This window comes from Chelonia mydas, chromosome 4 (assembly GCF_015237465.2).
Source record: "Chelonia mydas isolate rCheMyd1 chromosome 4, rCheMyd1.pri.v2, whole genome shotgun sequence".
Lineage (NCBI taxonomy): Eukaryota > Metazoa > Chordata > Testudines > Cheloniidae > Chelonia > Chelonia mydas.
The window spans coordinates 80,819,944-80,833,085 of record NC_057852.1 but is presented as its reverse complement, the minus strand read 5'-3'; the positions used below and the strand labels follow the sequence as shown (position 1 = coordinate 80,833,085).

The window sequence follows — 13,142 nt, the reverse complement described above, 5'->3', positions numbered from 1 at the left end:
ATTTTGGGATGTATAAGTAGGGGCATTGCCAGCAGATTGAGGGACGTGATCATTTCCCCTCTATTCGACATTGGTGAGGCCTCATCTGGAGTATTGTGTCCAGTTTTGGGCTCCACACTACAAGAAGGATGTGGAAAAATTGGAAAGAGTCTAGCGGAGGGCAACAAAAATGATTAGGGGACTGGAACACATGACTTATGAGGAGAGGCTGAGGGAACTGGGATTGTTTAGTCTGCGGAAGAGAAGAATGAGGGGGGATTTGATAGCTGCTTTCAACTACCTGAAAGGGGGTTCCAAAGAGGATGGATCTAGACTGTTCTCAGTGGTAGCAGATGACAGAATGAGGAGTAATGGCCTCAAGTTGCAGTGGGGGAGGTTTAGGTTGGATATTAGGAAAAACTTTTTCACTAGGAGGGTGGTGAAGCACTGGAATGCGTTATCTAGGGAGGTGGTGGAATCTCCTTCCTTAGAAGTTTTTAAGGTCAGGCTTGACAAAGCCCTGCTGGGATGATTTAGTTGGGGATTGGTCCTGCTTTGATCAGGGGGTTGGACTAGATGACCTCCTAAGGTCCCTTCCAACCCTGATATTCTATGATTCTATGATCTGTGAAGGGGACAGAACAAACATCAGACTCTTGATTGAGTGGGCTGGAGGGCTCTGTTGCATGGTAACTAAAACTTCATATTAATCCAAAGAGGTAGTAACACTTTTCAGGTATTAGGAAAACTCCCATAGACTTAAATGGTTTTCGTGTCCTGACATTATTTGATACTATTTATTAATCCTGACACATTTGTGCTCACATAATTCCCTTTATGTTGCTAAATAGATAGTCCTGGTTTCAAAAGTCAGACGCTGTCTCAGTTAGTCTAAATAGCCAGTAGTTTTTTCAAAGCCAGGACAAACCTAACAAGAACAACATTCAGCCACTTCTGCCCATCACCTCCTCTGAAATCTCTGGGCTCCTCACCTACCTACCACTTTAATTTTTAAACCAGCCCTAGCAGTTGCCTTTACCTGCCGTATCCTCTCATTCTGCCATGCTACTAGGTCTTAGATAATGTCCTAGATTCCGTTGCTTATAACTCAGCAACATCAAAGAGCAGTTGGCTGCTCTGCTTGACAAGTGACAAGCTAGTTACTGATACACTAGACTCTGAGTTTGCACAGACATAACTTATGGGGCTTGACTTTAGAGATAAGATAGGAGGCAGGAGAGGAACCTTAGGGGGCACTCTAGAGCAGTGGTTTTCAAACATTTTTCTGGCGACCCAGTTGAAGAAAACTGTTGATGCCCGCGACCGAACAGAGCTGAGGATGAGGGGTTTGCGGTGTGGAAGGGGGTCAGGGCTCTGGGCTGGGGTGCGGGCTCTGGGCTGGGGATGAGGAGTTTGGGGTGCAGGAAGGGGCTCTGGGTTTGGGGGGGGCTCTGGGCTGGGGAACGGGATTGGGGCATGGGTTACCTCGGGCAGCTCCCAGGCAGCAGCACAGTGAGGGTGCTCAGGCAGGCTTCCTGCCTGTCCTGGCACTGTGGACCGCACTGCGCCCGGGGAGCAGCCAGCAGCAAGTCTGGCTCCTAGGTGAGGGTGTGCAAGCAGCTCCGCGCGGGTCTCACCCGCAGACACACACACACAGCTCCCATTGTGCACGGAGCCCCGTGGGCCCCCCCCCACCTAGGAGCCAGACCTGCTGCTGACTGCTTCCAGGGCACAGCGCGGTGTCAGAAAAGTTAGGGACTAGCCTGCCTTAGCCGGACAGCACTGCCGATGGGACTTTTAATGGCCTGGTCGGCAATGCTGACCAGAGTTGCCACGACCCAGTGCCTGACATTCCGTGACCCCGTGCTGGGTCATGACATGCAGTTTGAAAACCACTGCTCTAGAGCAAGGGGAAGTGGGAATCTGCAAGAGGAGTCTGGAAGGCTGAGGGAAAGAATAGTGACATATTCCCATTTATCACATTTCCTCCCCCAAAAAGCATACATCAGTAACACTGCCACTCAAATCGCCCTCTCCCACCAACTAGTCACATCATCCTTTTATTTCCACACCCTCATCACATTCACCCGGGCCCCCTCTGGACTCTCATGTGAAGGTCTAAAGGGTAGAGTGGCTGCGACCTTCCCACAGCTCCCTCACAATTCAAAGCCCATGGTAGCTGAGGACTCCGAAAAGCAGGGTGGGTCACATCTCAAAGACCCAGTTACTATGGGGTAGGTAACGATACTGTGTCAGTGTGGATCCCACATTCCTGCCAAACCTGCTGCCTCTGAAATGGTGCTGGGTACATGACAAAAGAGGAGGATGACAATTGTCTCCTGGAGTACCAGGTTTCACGAAGGGTACTCTGTTTAACTAGTCTGGGAAGAGGATAGAGCTCTCTCTTGCTCTTGGGGTTGATTATTACTGTGGCTTACCGTAGGGGGCTGGGGTGTAATTCCCTAGTGAACATAACATAGCCCTAGAACTGTTAAGGGAGTGGAGTGCATCATCTGTTTGGCTACTGAAGAGGTCCATCACTTAGAAGGGCAGGTCCTCTATGGTGCACTGCATCTCCTTAGTAATGCTGGATGCTTGAAACCAAAAGGCCCATCTCATGGTGACCCCCAAGGCCATCAATGTGCCAGCTGTGTCCAAAGCATCCACAGCTGCTAGGAAGGCAGACGTTGTGACCATTTGGCCTTCCTTCATGATCTCTCAGTTATCCCTACTATCTTGTGAGATTTTTGGAAGGAAGGAGACCGCTATCTCCCAGGTGAGAAAAATGTATTTCAAGAACAAGGCCTAATAGCTCACAATGCAGAGCTGTAGTTAGATGAAGGACTAAACCTTGTGCCTGAAGAGTTCCAGTTTCTGAGTGTCCTCTTTTAAGATGCACTTTGCAGACCACTTTTTTTTTTTTGACCCTGTCCCACTAATGCCACTGGGGCCCTGGATATAGAAATGCCTCAAATCCTTTTGTGAGACCTGGTACCTCTTTCAAATCCTCTTAGATGAAGAACAAACTGTGTCTGGAGTCTACCAAAGTCACTTCACTAGCTTGCACATACCCTTATTGATGAGGAGGGCAATCCTGGCTGGGGATGAGGAGCTCAGGAGGTCAAAGAGTTTACAGGACTTTTCCTGGATTACCAAGGTTTCAGTGTTCAGGGTCTCAGTGATCTGGGTCAGCAAATCCTGGAGAACCATGAAGTTATCAGGCACTGAAATTGAGAATGACCCACCCCACTGCCCCTTGCATTTTGCCTGTATTTGTGCCCTAAACAAGGAGCCTCCACTGCCTCCTGCATGATCCCCTCCTGAATGCAGGGGAGACACATCCCAGCTTCATTTCAGTGAGAACGAGTGGGATGGCAAAGGTGATATTGAATGGTGGCACCATTGGGTAGGGCAATCCAGTGCCAGCAATGGTCTTGGTGTGGATGATGTCTTGAGTGGAAATATGCATTCCGCCTCCAAAATGTATCTCAGAACCATGATAGGATAAATCCTTAGTGCCAGCACCGATGCCGGTGGCAAGGTCAGTATTGGGCTATTCCTCTTCTCCAGCTCTTCCTCTATACTGCAGTCGAACTCAACCCTCCAGCCCTCGAACCACTGAAGAGCTTAGAGGATTTGTCTCTGATGGACTGGTGTTTATGTCCCTCCATTCAAGACAACCCAGAATGATGCTCAGAGCTATGCTACTGCCTATGCTCCATGTCGGCCTGCCTTTTGGTGATGATCTTTGGCACTGGGTCCGTGGGTTCTGGGGTTGATGCTGGGGCTACTTGTATCAAGGCTGCCAATACTAGGGCTGCTGGCACCAGGGATCTCAGTGCCAGTGCCTTCTGTAACTTTTTGGCTTTTTCTCACTGCTGGATCCCAGCATGAGGTGTCTGCTGGAGGAGGCACGAGCCAAGGATGGCTTCTTCTGCTCCTGTTAGGCGTTGCCATTTCCTCCAGTTCAAAAGTGATTCTCACAGACTCTATCTGAACTTACACATCTTGGAGAAAAAGGAATGGCAAGCTCTGCATCTGTCTGGAACCTGGCTCTCGCCCAGGCAGCAGTTGTGAGTGGGATTAGTCCATCACAACACAGGAAGCATTTAAATAATCATGGTTTGGAGTGCGCCGTGTGCAGAGGTTGACGCAAAGTGCCTTACTCCACTGTACGGGGCTGTTGTCCTTTCCGAGTCCAATCAGGCCAAAGCTGAGGAGAAGAATGAAGCACTAAAGAGAGTGGTGAGTCAGACACCACTGTGTTGTGTCTTGCTACCATGGGTGCCAAGAGGGAACTGAGGGATGGACATGGCAACTCCTCCCTTTATGCTCACAAGGAAGCATGGGAAGGTGGCACAGGGCATATGCACAGCCCTACTGGACACTGCTATTCAGAAGACTCTGATCTTGCATGCATGAGGCACATGCATAACTACAGTGGAATCCACACAGACATAACTGAAGACAATGGTTGAGATACCCTGCATGGCAGTGCTTTTTATTTTTAAAAGGACACTGCCAAACACTGCTTAGCATTATATTTTTGTGTGAGCTCTGCTGTTTTTAATATGCTTCCAAGACAACTGAAATTAAAGAGGTCTCTCTACAGATTGCTATTTTCCATTTGCAATCATTAATCCCTTCTTCACATTTCTGATGGATCTGAAATTAACAGCTCCTTTCTTCTCTGTTTACATCATTGAGGATATAAGCACCAACTGGGGAATTAGCATATAAATTTATTGGTGCTACAAACCTGTGATGAGTTCACATGTTGTTTCTGTATAGATCCCACAAAGAGAGCAGTGATTTGCACAGAAAGAAAATGAACAACTGAGTGGCAGATTTAGATTTTTTTAAAGGTAATTTAAAATCTAAAAGGTCATTTAAAATCTGCAGGCCATTCTCCCAGACTACAAACATTTAAAAAGGTCAGTTAAATGCACTGAAAAATTAAAGGGTTAAACTATTTATCTACTTTTTTTTAAATGTTCTCCCTTTCTGATCCTTAGAGAGATTCATTTCAACATTTTAAGAGTTGGATCCCTCATTTCTTTCATCTTTCAAATTAAGAATTGCTGATTTTCATTCAATTTAACAGAGTTGAGGAAAGAACTTAGTGAAGTGTTTTGTTAATATTTCAACCAATATTTTCCTTTTGCTGTTCATTAAATATAGCAGTGGCCTGATTTTCAGAGCAGCTGCGAAACTGCAGCTCCCATTGATTTCAACATGAACTGTGTATGCTCAGCATCTCTGAAGAAAAAATCAGACCACTTGACCTTCAACACAGCATCAGCTTCTGTTATATCCTTTCTACTCTGTGGCCACAGTTACTGGAACAAAAGGCGAAAAAGAAAGAAAATCCTCACCAAAATAAGTCAGTAAAGGATCAGAACTATTACCTTGAATTTGAAAATACTACCCTTGAAATTTCCAGGGAGAAGGACATTTGGATTTGAGTATCTACATCTGAACCTTCCCCAGTGTGGAAAAGATCTCATCAGAAGGAGAAATGGCTCAAAATTGTGGGAGTTTTGCAAGTTTTGACTTCAGAAGACATCCACTGTTTGGGGACAAAATCTCACAAGAACTCAAGATTTTGACTCAGTCATAGCTGCACTACAGCACTAAATCATCTTTAAACCTGAACTTTAGCCAGATCCTAATCCAGATTCACCATCCCAGCCCATTTCTAAAAATAATCATTTTAGGGCAAATGGTGTAACGTATTCTAAAGAGCAAAAAGCTAGGTTATGATTTTGGTCCCAATACTGTAGGGCTAAAATTTTCACGTATCTTAGAATGACTACAGTCTGGTGAAATAATGCCCTTAGAATTCTAAATAGCTCCTTGTAAAGAAATTTAGCCACTCTCTTGGATAATTTTTTTAAGATTAAGTAAACCTATCACCACTACAGGAGCTACAAGGCATTGTGCTCTGTACCTGCAGGGCCAGCAGAGAGCGCGCAAGTTTACTGACAGATCTGATCCCCAGAGCTGTAATGCTTTTGAAGCAGCAACCAGGAAGAGTATACAGAACCGTCTTGTTGGCTTGGGTTGCTATAACAACTCAATTGGAAGAAGCAGATACAGATGTAGGGAAGAAATTGTATTTGCAAAACAGAAGAGGATAAAAACCTATTGGGGAAACATTTCCAGGGTTCTAAGAGGGTATTATAAATTATGAAAAACAAGAGACTTTTAAATTCATTTTTGAAATATTTATGGCAGTGGCTCTGAGGCTCTTTTAAATTATAAATTCTTTAGAGCAGGGACCTTGTCTTTATATTTGTCTGAAAAATAGCTAACACCCCGTTGGTATCACAGATGCAAATAAGTAAAATAAATTCAGACTGAGACTACTGAAAGCATTACCTTTTTGTCAGGTTTTGGTGAATTACATATGGAATTAAGAGCCTGTCTCTTATATTCAAGTTTGTCATTTAGCTGGCGAAGTTTATTTACAGCATAATTTGCCTGTTCATTAATTCTTGAGCTGCATTCATCAATAACGTCTTCACAATCTTGGCTCTAGAAATAAAAATGTTAGTTATTAAAAAGTCTATGTCACTGATGCAAAATAAGTTAAATCTGTTACCTGTTTGCTATGCATGCTTCATTATTTGCACTTTACATCTATGTACAACAAACAATTAATCTCAGTATAGACCAGGGGTTCTCAAACTTAATTGCACCGTGACCCTCTTCTGACAACAAAAGTTACTACACGACCCCAGGAGGGGGGACCGAAGCCTGAGCCCGCCAGATCCCTGCCTCCCCGCGTGGAGGGGCCAAAGCCAAAGCCCAAGGGCTTCAGCCTGTAATCTCAGCCTCGCTGCCCATGGCTGAAGCCCTCAGGCTTCGTCCCCAGACAGTAGGGTTTTGACTTTGGCTTCAGCCTCTGACCCAGCAAGTCTAAGCCAACCCTGGCGATCTCATTAAAATGTGGTCGCAACCCACTTTGGGGTCCCGACTCACAGTCTGAGAACCACTGGTATAGACAAATCCCAAACTAAAAGGGCATGTGGTGCAAAAGTTATAATAGATTCTTATTTTTACTTCCACATCTATCATGTAATGTAGCAGTAAGAAGCTGACAAAGAGCTTTATTCTCAGTTACACTAAGTCCCATTTAGGCTGCTCTGATAGTAAAAACGGACTTTAAACTGTGGCTTTATTGTAAGTGAGAATAAGACTCAACATTTGGAATATAAAAGCAGAATACAAGCTGGTGGTCATAATTAGTATTCGAAGCCACACACTGAGTAAATACTGCAGCTCTGAGTCTTGAAGACGGTGGAAATATATTGCCACTCCAACACATATTTATATATGGCCACTTCAATACAGGTGCACTGGGGAGTCAGCAAGAAGCCCTCGGAAGGAGAACTACAAGATGACTGCAGGTGGGAAGTGCAAGGGAAGTCCAGGCAGTGATACCAGAAGCACTGGAGACCCCAGGGAGCATGTCTGGTTGTGACACAGGCAGAGCCACAGCCCCACTCCTCCCTGTGTGCTGGCACTAGTGCAGAAGAGTGGCAACTGTGGAAGAAGGGGAGAGCTCGCTCTATCTGTTCTACAGCTATAACAAACTCACTGTCCAGCAAGTTCCCTCCGCCGTCATCTCCGGGGATATTATGGGTCAGCTGGATGGTGCACCTCTTGCCCTCCCCTCACAGTACAGCTCTGCCTCTAAAGATACCTAACGAAACCTTTCAGCCTGATTTTTCAGAAGTGCCAAGTACCCCTGGCTCCCACACCCTCATGGGAACTGAGCACCACTGGGGGGGGGGGGAGGGCAGGGGCGGTTGTAGTGGTGGTAATCAAGCCATAAGTTGCTACTAACAAAAACAAACCCTCCAGAAATATAACTATGCCAGAGGAAAATGATTTCTCAGTTGCATCATTTGCTATACATGAAACTGAAGGACCACGAGCCAACAGTATTATTTCCCCCCATATCTGAAAGCCTGTGAAAGCTTCTGCAGACAAGATTCACTTCTTCTTATGCTCCTTTCAAAGCCCCTTGTGGCTCACTGTAGAGCAATTAGCATTGCTGTATTAGAGAGAAGTGCTCTAATTGTACACTCTTCATTAACAATTTGTGACAAACAGTTTAAAAAAAAACCTTTATCCACACTGCAGAGTTGCTGATAGATGGAATGAGACGTGCAAAGACCAAAGTGCAGCCTTCAAAATCTGCACATATTCCCTCAAGGATTTAAAGGAAAGATAACTGATGGTAATGCTGAAGAATTAGGTGCTGACGACTGTAGGAGAGTCCAAGATAAATGTTATCTGACCAAAAAAAATACCAACAGCTATTCTTGAAATGTTGTATAAGTTTCTTTAGGGAAAATGCTATCTGTGTCAGGTTCTAGATAGCATACATAAGGAAATCAAAATCACACAACTTTTTTTTTTTAATACTTTGCCATTTCTGGGCAATAAGTCAGTGTTTCCTGAAACACCTATTGATTGCAAGGCTCAGAAGGATACATTTTTGAGGTGCCTTTGGTCTCCCTATGATTTGGAATATACATAGCTGAATAACAGAAAGAGAAACAGGAACCTTGAGTTCCTGATCAAGAAAAAACCCATTTAACAAAAGAGCAAACATTAAAAGAGGGAACATGCTACAAAACTGTGTGTTTGAAGTATTTCCCTAGGATAGTTTGCCTCTCAAAACCATTTGTGGAGAACAAGGGATGGATAGAATCCAAAGTTTCATTTGAATACCTTTCAATCATATTTAAATATTAAATCTGAAAACCTCAGATTCTGAGTTACTGTTTCCTAGTGTTTAGGACTGCAAAGTGCGAGTCAGCATGTCTGGGTGCTAGTTCCAGTTCTGCCTCTCAGTGTGACCTTTGTCAATTCCCTTAACTTCTCTGTGTCTCAGTTCACCCACTTGTAGAACAAAGACACTAGTCCTTATCTTGCTGGAGAGTTGTTAGGCTTTATTCATTAATGCCTGTGGAGTGCTTTGAGATCCTTGGTTAAAAGTGTAGCTAAATAAGTGCCTCTGATCTAGCTCCTGAAAAGATTTATAGAACTTGCCTGCAAAGACATCTGGCCCTGGAGAGCTTCCCTTTGGAAAGTCATCTTATAGCATTTTGAACTTCATCTTTAATATCTCCAAGTCAAGTTGTACTTTTTGTTTTTCAGCTTTATCCTCTAATATAGCCTAGAAGTTAATTTCTTTGGTAAATTAATAAAAAGCACTAAGATTATGAATACACAATAATATTTTCTTTTCATCTAAGACATGGTCTATATAAGCTCTTGAGCATCATTCCCCCACTCCCTTTTTACTGCTTTCAGTACATATATTCTGTAGGGGTTTGAGGCTTTATAGATTAGACCTCACTGGGGAGGAAGTTAGTTTATAGAAGATGTAGACAATTGTTTTCTTCTCTCCTTTCAATTTACTTTAGTTTTATCAATATATGTGATTAGTACAAACTCCAGATTGAAATAATAATTGTTTAAGCCAACTTAAACAGTAAAGAGCTGAAAACAAAACAAAATAAATAATTGAAAACTCATCTTCCACTTCCTTTACCAAAAGGCAAAGCTTGCGAGTTGATATCTAGAACAAAATGCTCAGGATCTAAAGAGTAGAAGGATAGACATGCTCACTATGGAGTATGAAAAGGTTGGTATTTGAAAGCTTTTACAAACCTCAAAAGCTCTTAATTACTTTAACAAAGCTCAACCAGTCAGACATTTTGCTCCATTTGATGTTAAAGAAATCATCAGTTAATTGTTAAGGGTAGTATCTTTTTAAACCCCTGTCATATGTTCAACATGCTTTATTATGTGATCATAATATGGAACACCCAGCATGTAAGCAACTGGAGATATGTCAAAATGAAAGCTAAAAATTAAATGGCAAGGTTTACCATTATCATAATCGTATTGCATTTGTATATTGGTTTAAAAATGCCATGCACCCTAGTGATGATCCAAGCATAGACATGCTTGCAGCTACTCTTCTTGGATAAAAGAATGCAAATTGTTCTTTGTACCAATGAAGTACAAAGGTAACACTGAAATTTCAAGTCTTCTCAGAAGAGACTAAACAGCTTCTCAATAGTTTAGCAGAGCTGAGGAAAATCCTTCCTTCATCAAGTACAAACACTTTGCATCCCTGGAACCGAAGACAAGACAAAGTGCCCCTTTGCTATCTATATGCATACTATTAGAGACCTGTGTAAAAACTGAAAAAAATGGAATATGATCAACTTTGTGATGTTTGGTGGAATAGCTTACGAGATATAAATAACAAAGACTGAGAAAGTAGTAAAATAAGCACAAAGCTTGAGAATAGGAAGTACTCATTAGCTTTTCACTCAGATCATCCTCCGATAATAAAAGCAGCAAGAATTATAGATTTGACTCACCACTTCATCCTTGTCCTCAGAAGTCAACTGAACTGCAATTCTCTCTTCTTCTTTCTTGATCAGTCTCTCATATAAATCACTGACAATGAAGGAGGGGTAGTACCTGTCCTTTAGTGTTTCATAAACATCAGTCTGAATTTTGTAGAAAACTTCAATGCCTTTATTGCCCACAAGACTTTGCTGTATTTCTTTGTAAAGTGACTTTTCCACAGGGATTTCTCTGCTTTCCACAAAGAAATTCTGATAAATTTCACTCACTAGTTGAGGTATTTCAGCCTGGAAAATGAAAGGGGTAGGGATGGGGGAAAGAAGAGAAAAATAAATGTAAAAAGAGGACCACGTCTCAGAATCCTCATGGATTTTATTTAAAGAAGGTTGAACTGGCTGTCACTTGTGCCTGAATATGCGAGTGCACATCTCTACATCTCATGTTAATATCAGCTACCATGCTTGGGCAGCCATGCAGAATAGTCAGTTTTACAAGATATAAAATGATGGATGTCTGCATACCCAAGGAAATGACTAAGCCCTAAAATCTGACCTCTCTTTACTAGCTTTTGTATTGTATTGAGACGGAAAGAGAATATTATAGCAGCTTTCTGCTCCCCATTCTAAACTGAAATTTCAGAAGTGAATTAGTTGTGTCAGGTTTCTTAGCTTTTAGCTTTAACCGGATGTACAAATTCTCTTTGCAGAACATTTTTTGTTTTATAAAATGGGACTGTAACCACTCTAATAATTATTTAGTGAGCGACAACACCAAAACAAATATGCAAACATATTCACCATGTATACAAAAAGGGCATAGGGATGAAATTTGCACCAAAATATGAGGGAAGAGGTTAAATAAAAAAAAGGAAAATGCTCAATGTATGTGACAATCTCCCTGAAAAGTATATCAAGTGACCCATGTCTATCAGATAGGGGCAGAATTCCATGGAGCAGTATAAGCATGAGATGACAGAACATCTGGCAAAAACAATGACAAACATGACTCAGGACACTCAACACTCTTGAAAATACAAATCAATGAATAATAACTGATGTTCAATATGAAAATTTGGATTTCATGCTAAGGGAAATCCAGAAAGTTTCACCAAATATATTCACAAATAAACCTCTGGCTACTCCAATATTCACAAACAAAAAATATTTCCTCTCTGTGTCCAGAGCATACTTACCCCGTCCAGTGTTCAGAGCCGCTTCTTGCAGTTTTAAATTATACTTTTCTACCCCCATTTCTGAACCCATTTACCCATCTGGTGTTGGCAGATCCTATCATGCAGTGTTTTCTCACACTAGATATAGTACAGTGTTCTACAATGTGCCACTTCAATTGACTTTACTCATATCACTCTGGAGCCAAAAGGTGTTCTGAACTAGCAGAAGAGGAGTCTTAAAGAAAAATCTCTTTAAGTACACACAGAAAAAGTAAGTATCTTTAACTTGTGATCTTAAGCTACTGAAATCAGTGGAAAGACGCCTATGCTCTTCAATGGGCTTTGCATCACTCCCAATGGGAGGAGTAGCATAAAAGGAACAGTGCAGGTGTAGTAGCTATCCAGTTGAAAAGTTTCAAGCAGCGAGACAAGGTATTGCATGGTAATTTACTTGGTAATAAGATAAGGGCAGCTATAAAACAGTCAATAAATTACTGAAAATTATTTCTCAGTGGGTTACGAAAAAACGCTATACTGGTTTTGTCTCTTTTAAATGGGCTGTTGTATGTGACCTTTTTATCATCATTTGTGTTTATAACTCCTTCTCTTTCCTCCTCTCTGTTCAAAAAGTAAAGGATTTTTAAATTATGCCCTGTTATCAGAAGACCAAGGCAACATAAATAGGTTGAAATAATGAAATTTCTAGCACCATTCTGTGCTCCATTTTTTAGACTAAAAAAAGAAAATGTTAACACAGAATTTTTTCATATATTGATTTTGCAGCAAAATTCACCATATAAATATTCAGTTTTATTTGCAAGCCCCCATATACTTCACACTACTTCTACCTTGTTAGCATTCTTCAGATATTCCACAGACTCCCAAAGGCTAATCAAAGCCCTCTTGTCCATCCTTTCCATGTACAGTCGAAAGTGCTCTCGGTAGGATGGGTTGGCCAAAATATCCTCAAACTGAAGAATCTGTACAGGAGAAATCAAGTATAAAACCCAGAAAAGTAACTAAATGAGATTTATCAACAACTATTCATAATCAAACCACTTGACGTAAACAGTTAAAGTTCAAACACGTTAATGTATCCCCGTGCTGAAATGGTCATGCTGAATTAGTTACAGTACTGCCGAACTTTTCAGTGTGCCTGCCACACACAAATCTCATCTACATAAGCAAAATTCTCCCTTGCTGACAACAGGCATCTAACCAGTGCAGTTAAACTGGAGCTGAACATAGTTTAACAGCAAGTGAAACATTTTGTCCTTGACTACACTTGTACTACAGATACAGAAAAGCAGCAGAGCCTACCTAAAGGGTTGGTTTCAGAGTAACAGCCGTGTTAGTCTGTATTCGCAAAAAGAAAAGGAGTACTAGTGGCACTTTAGAGACTAACCAATTTATTTGAGCATAAGCTTTCGTGAGCTACTGCCCTCTTCAGTACTCCTTTTCTTTTTACATAAAGGGTTGGGACTCAGGCATGTTTTAGTTGGGTTAGTAAATGAGGATTTTCCTGAATAAAAATTTGCTATAACTTTTACCACCTTTGTAAGAGATGAACAGGCACTGGTACCCATACGGT

The 13,142-nt window shown here is 42.0% G+C and overlaps 1 protein-coding gene across 5 annotated transcripts in view; it reads right to left on the bottom strand.

The window, feature by feature from the left end:
• Window positions 1-13,142, bottom strand: part of SNX25 (sorting nexin 25) — a 159,473-nt gene that overhangs the window by 38,663 nt on the left and 107,668 nt on the right. For 4 of the 5 annotated variants that reach the window (XM_043546085.1, XM_043546084.1, XM_037897634.2 and 1 more), the window contains 3 exons: window positions 12,400-12,531; window positions 10,392-10,667; window positions 6,361-6,516 (listed from right to left, as the gene is read on the bottom strand). In XM_043546085.1, coding sequence (XP_043402020.1) covers window positions 6,361-6,516; window positions 10,392-10,667; window positions 12,400-12,531 — 564 coding nt within the window. The remainder of the gene's footprint in view (window positions 1-6,360; window positions 6,517-10,391; window positions 10,668-12,399; window positions 12,532-13,142) is intronic. The other variant, XM_043546086.1, reaches the window with a different exon arrangement.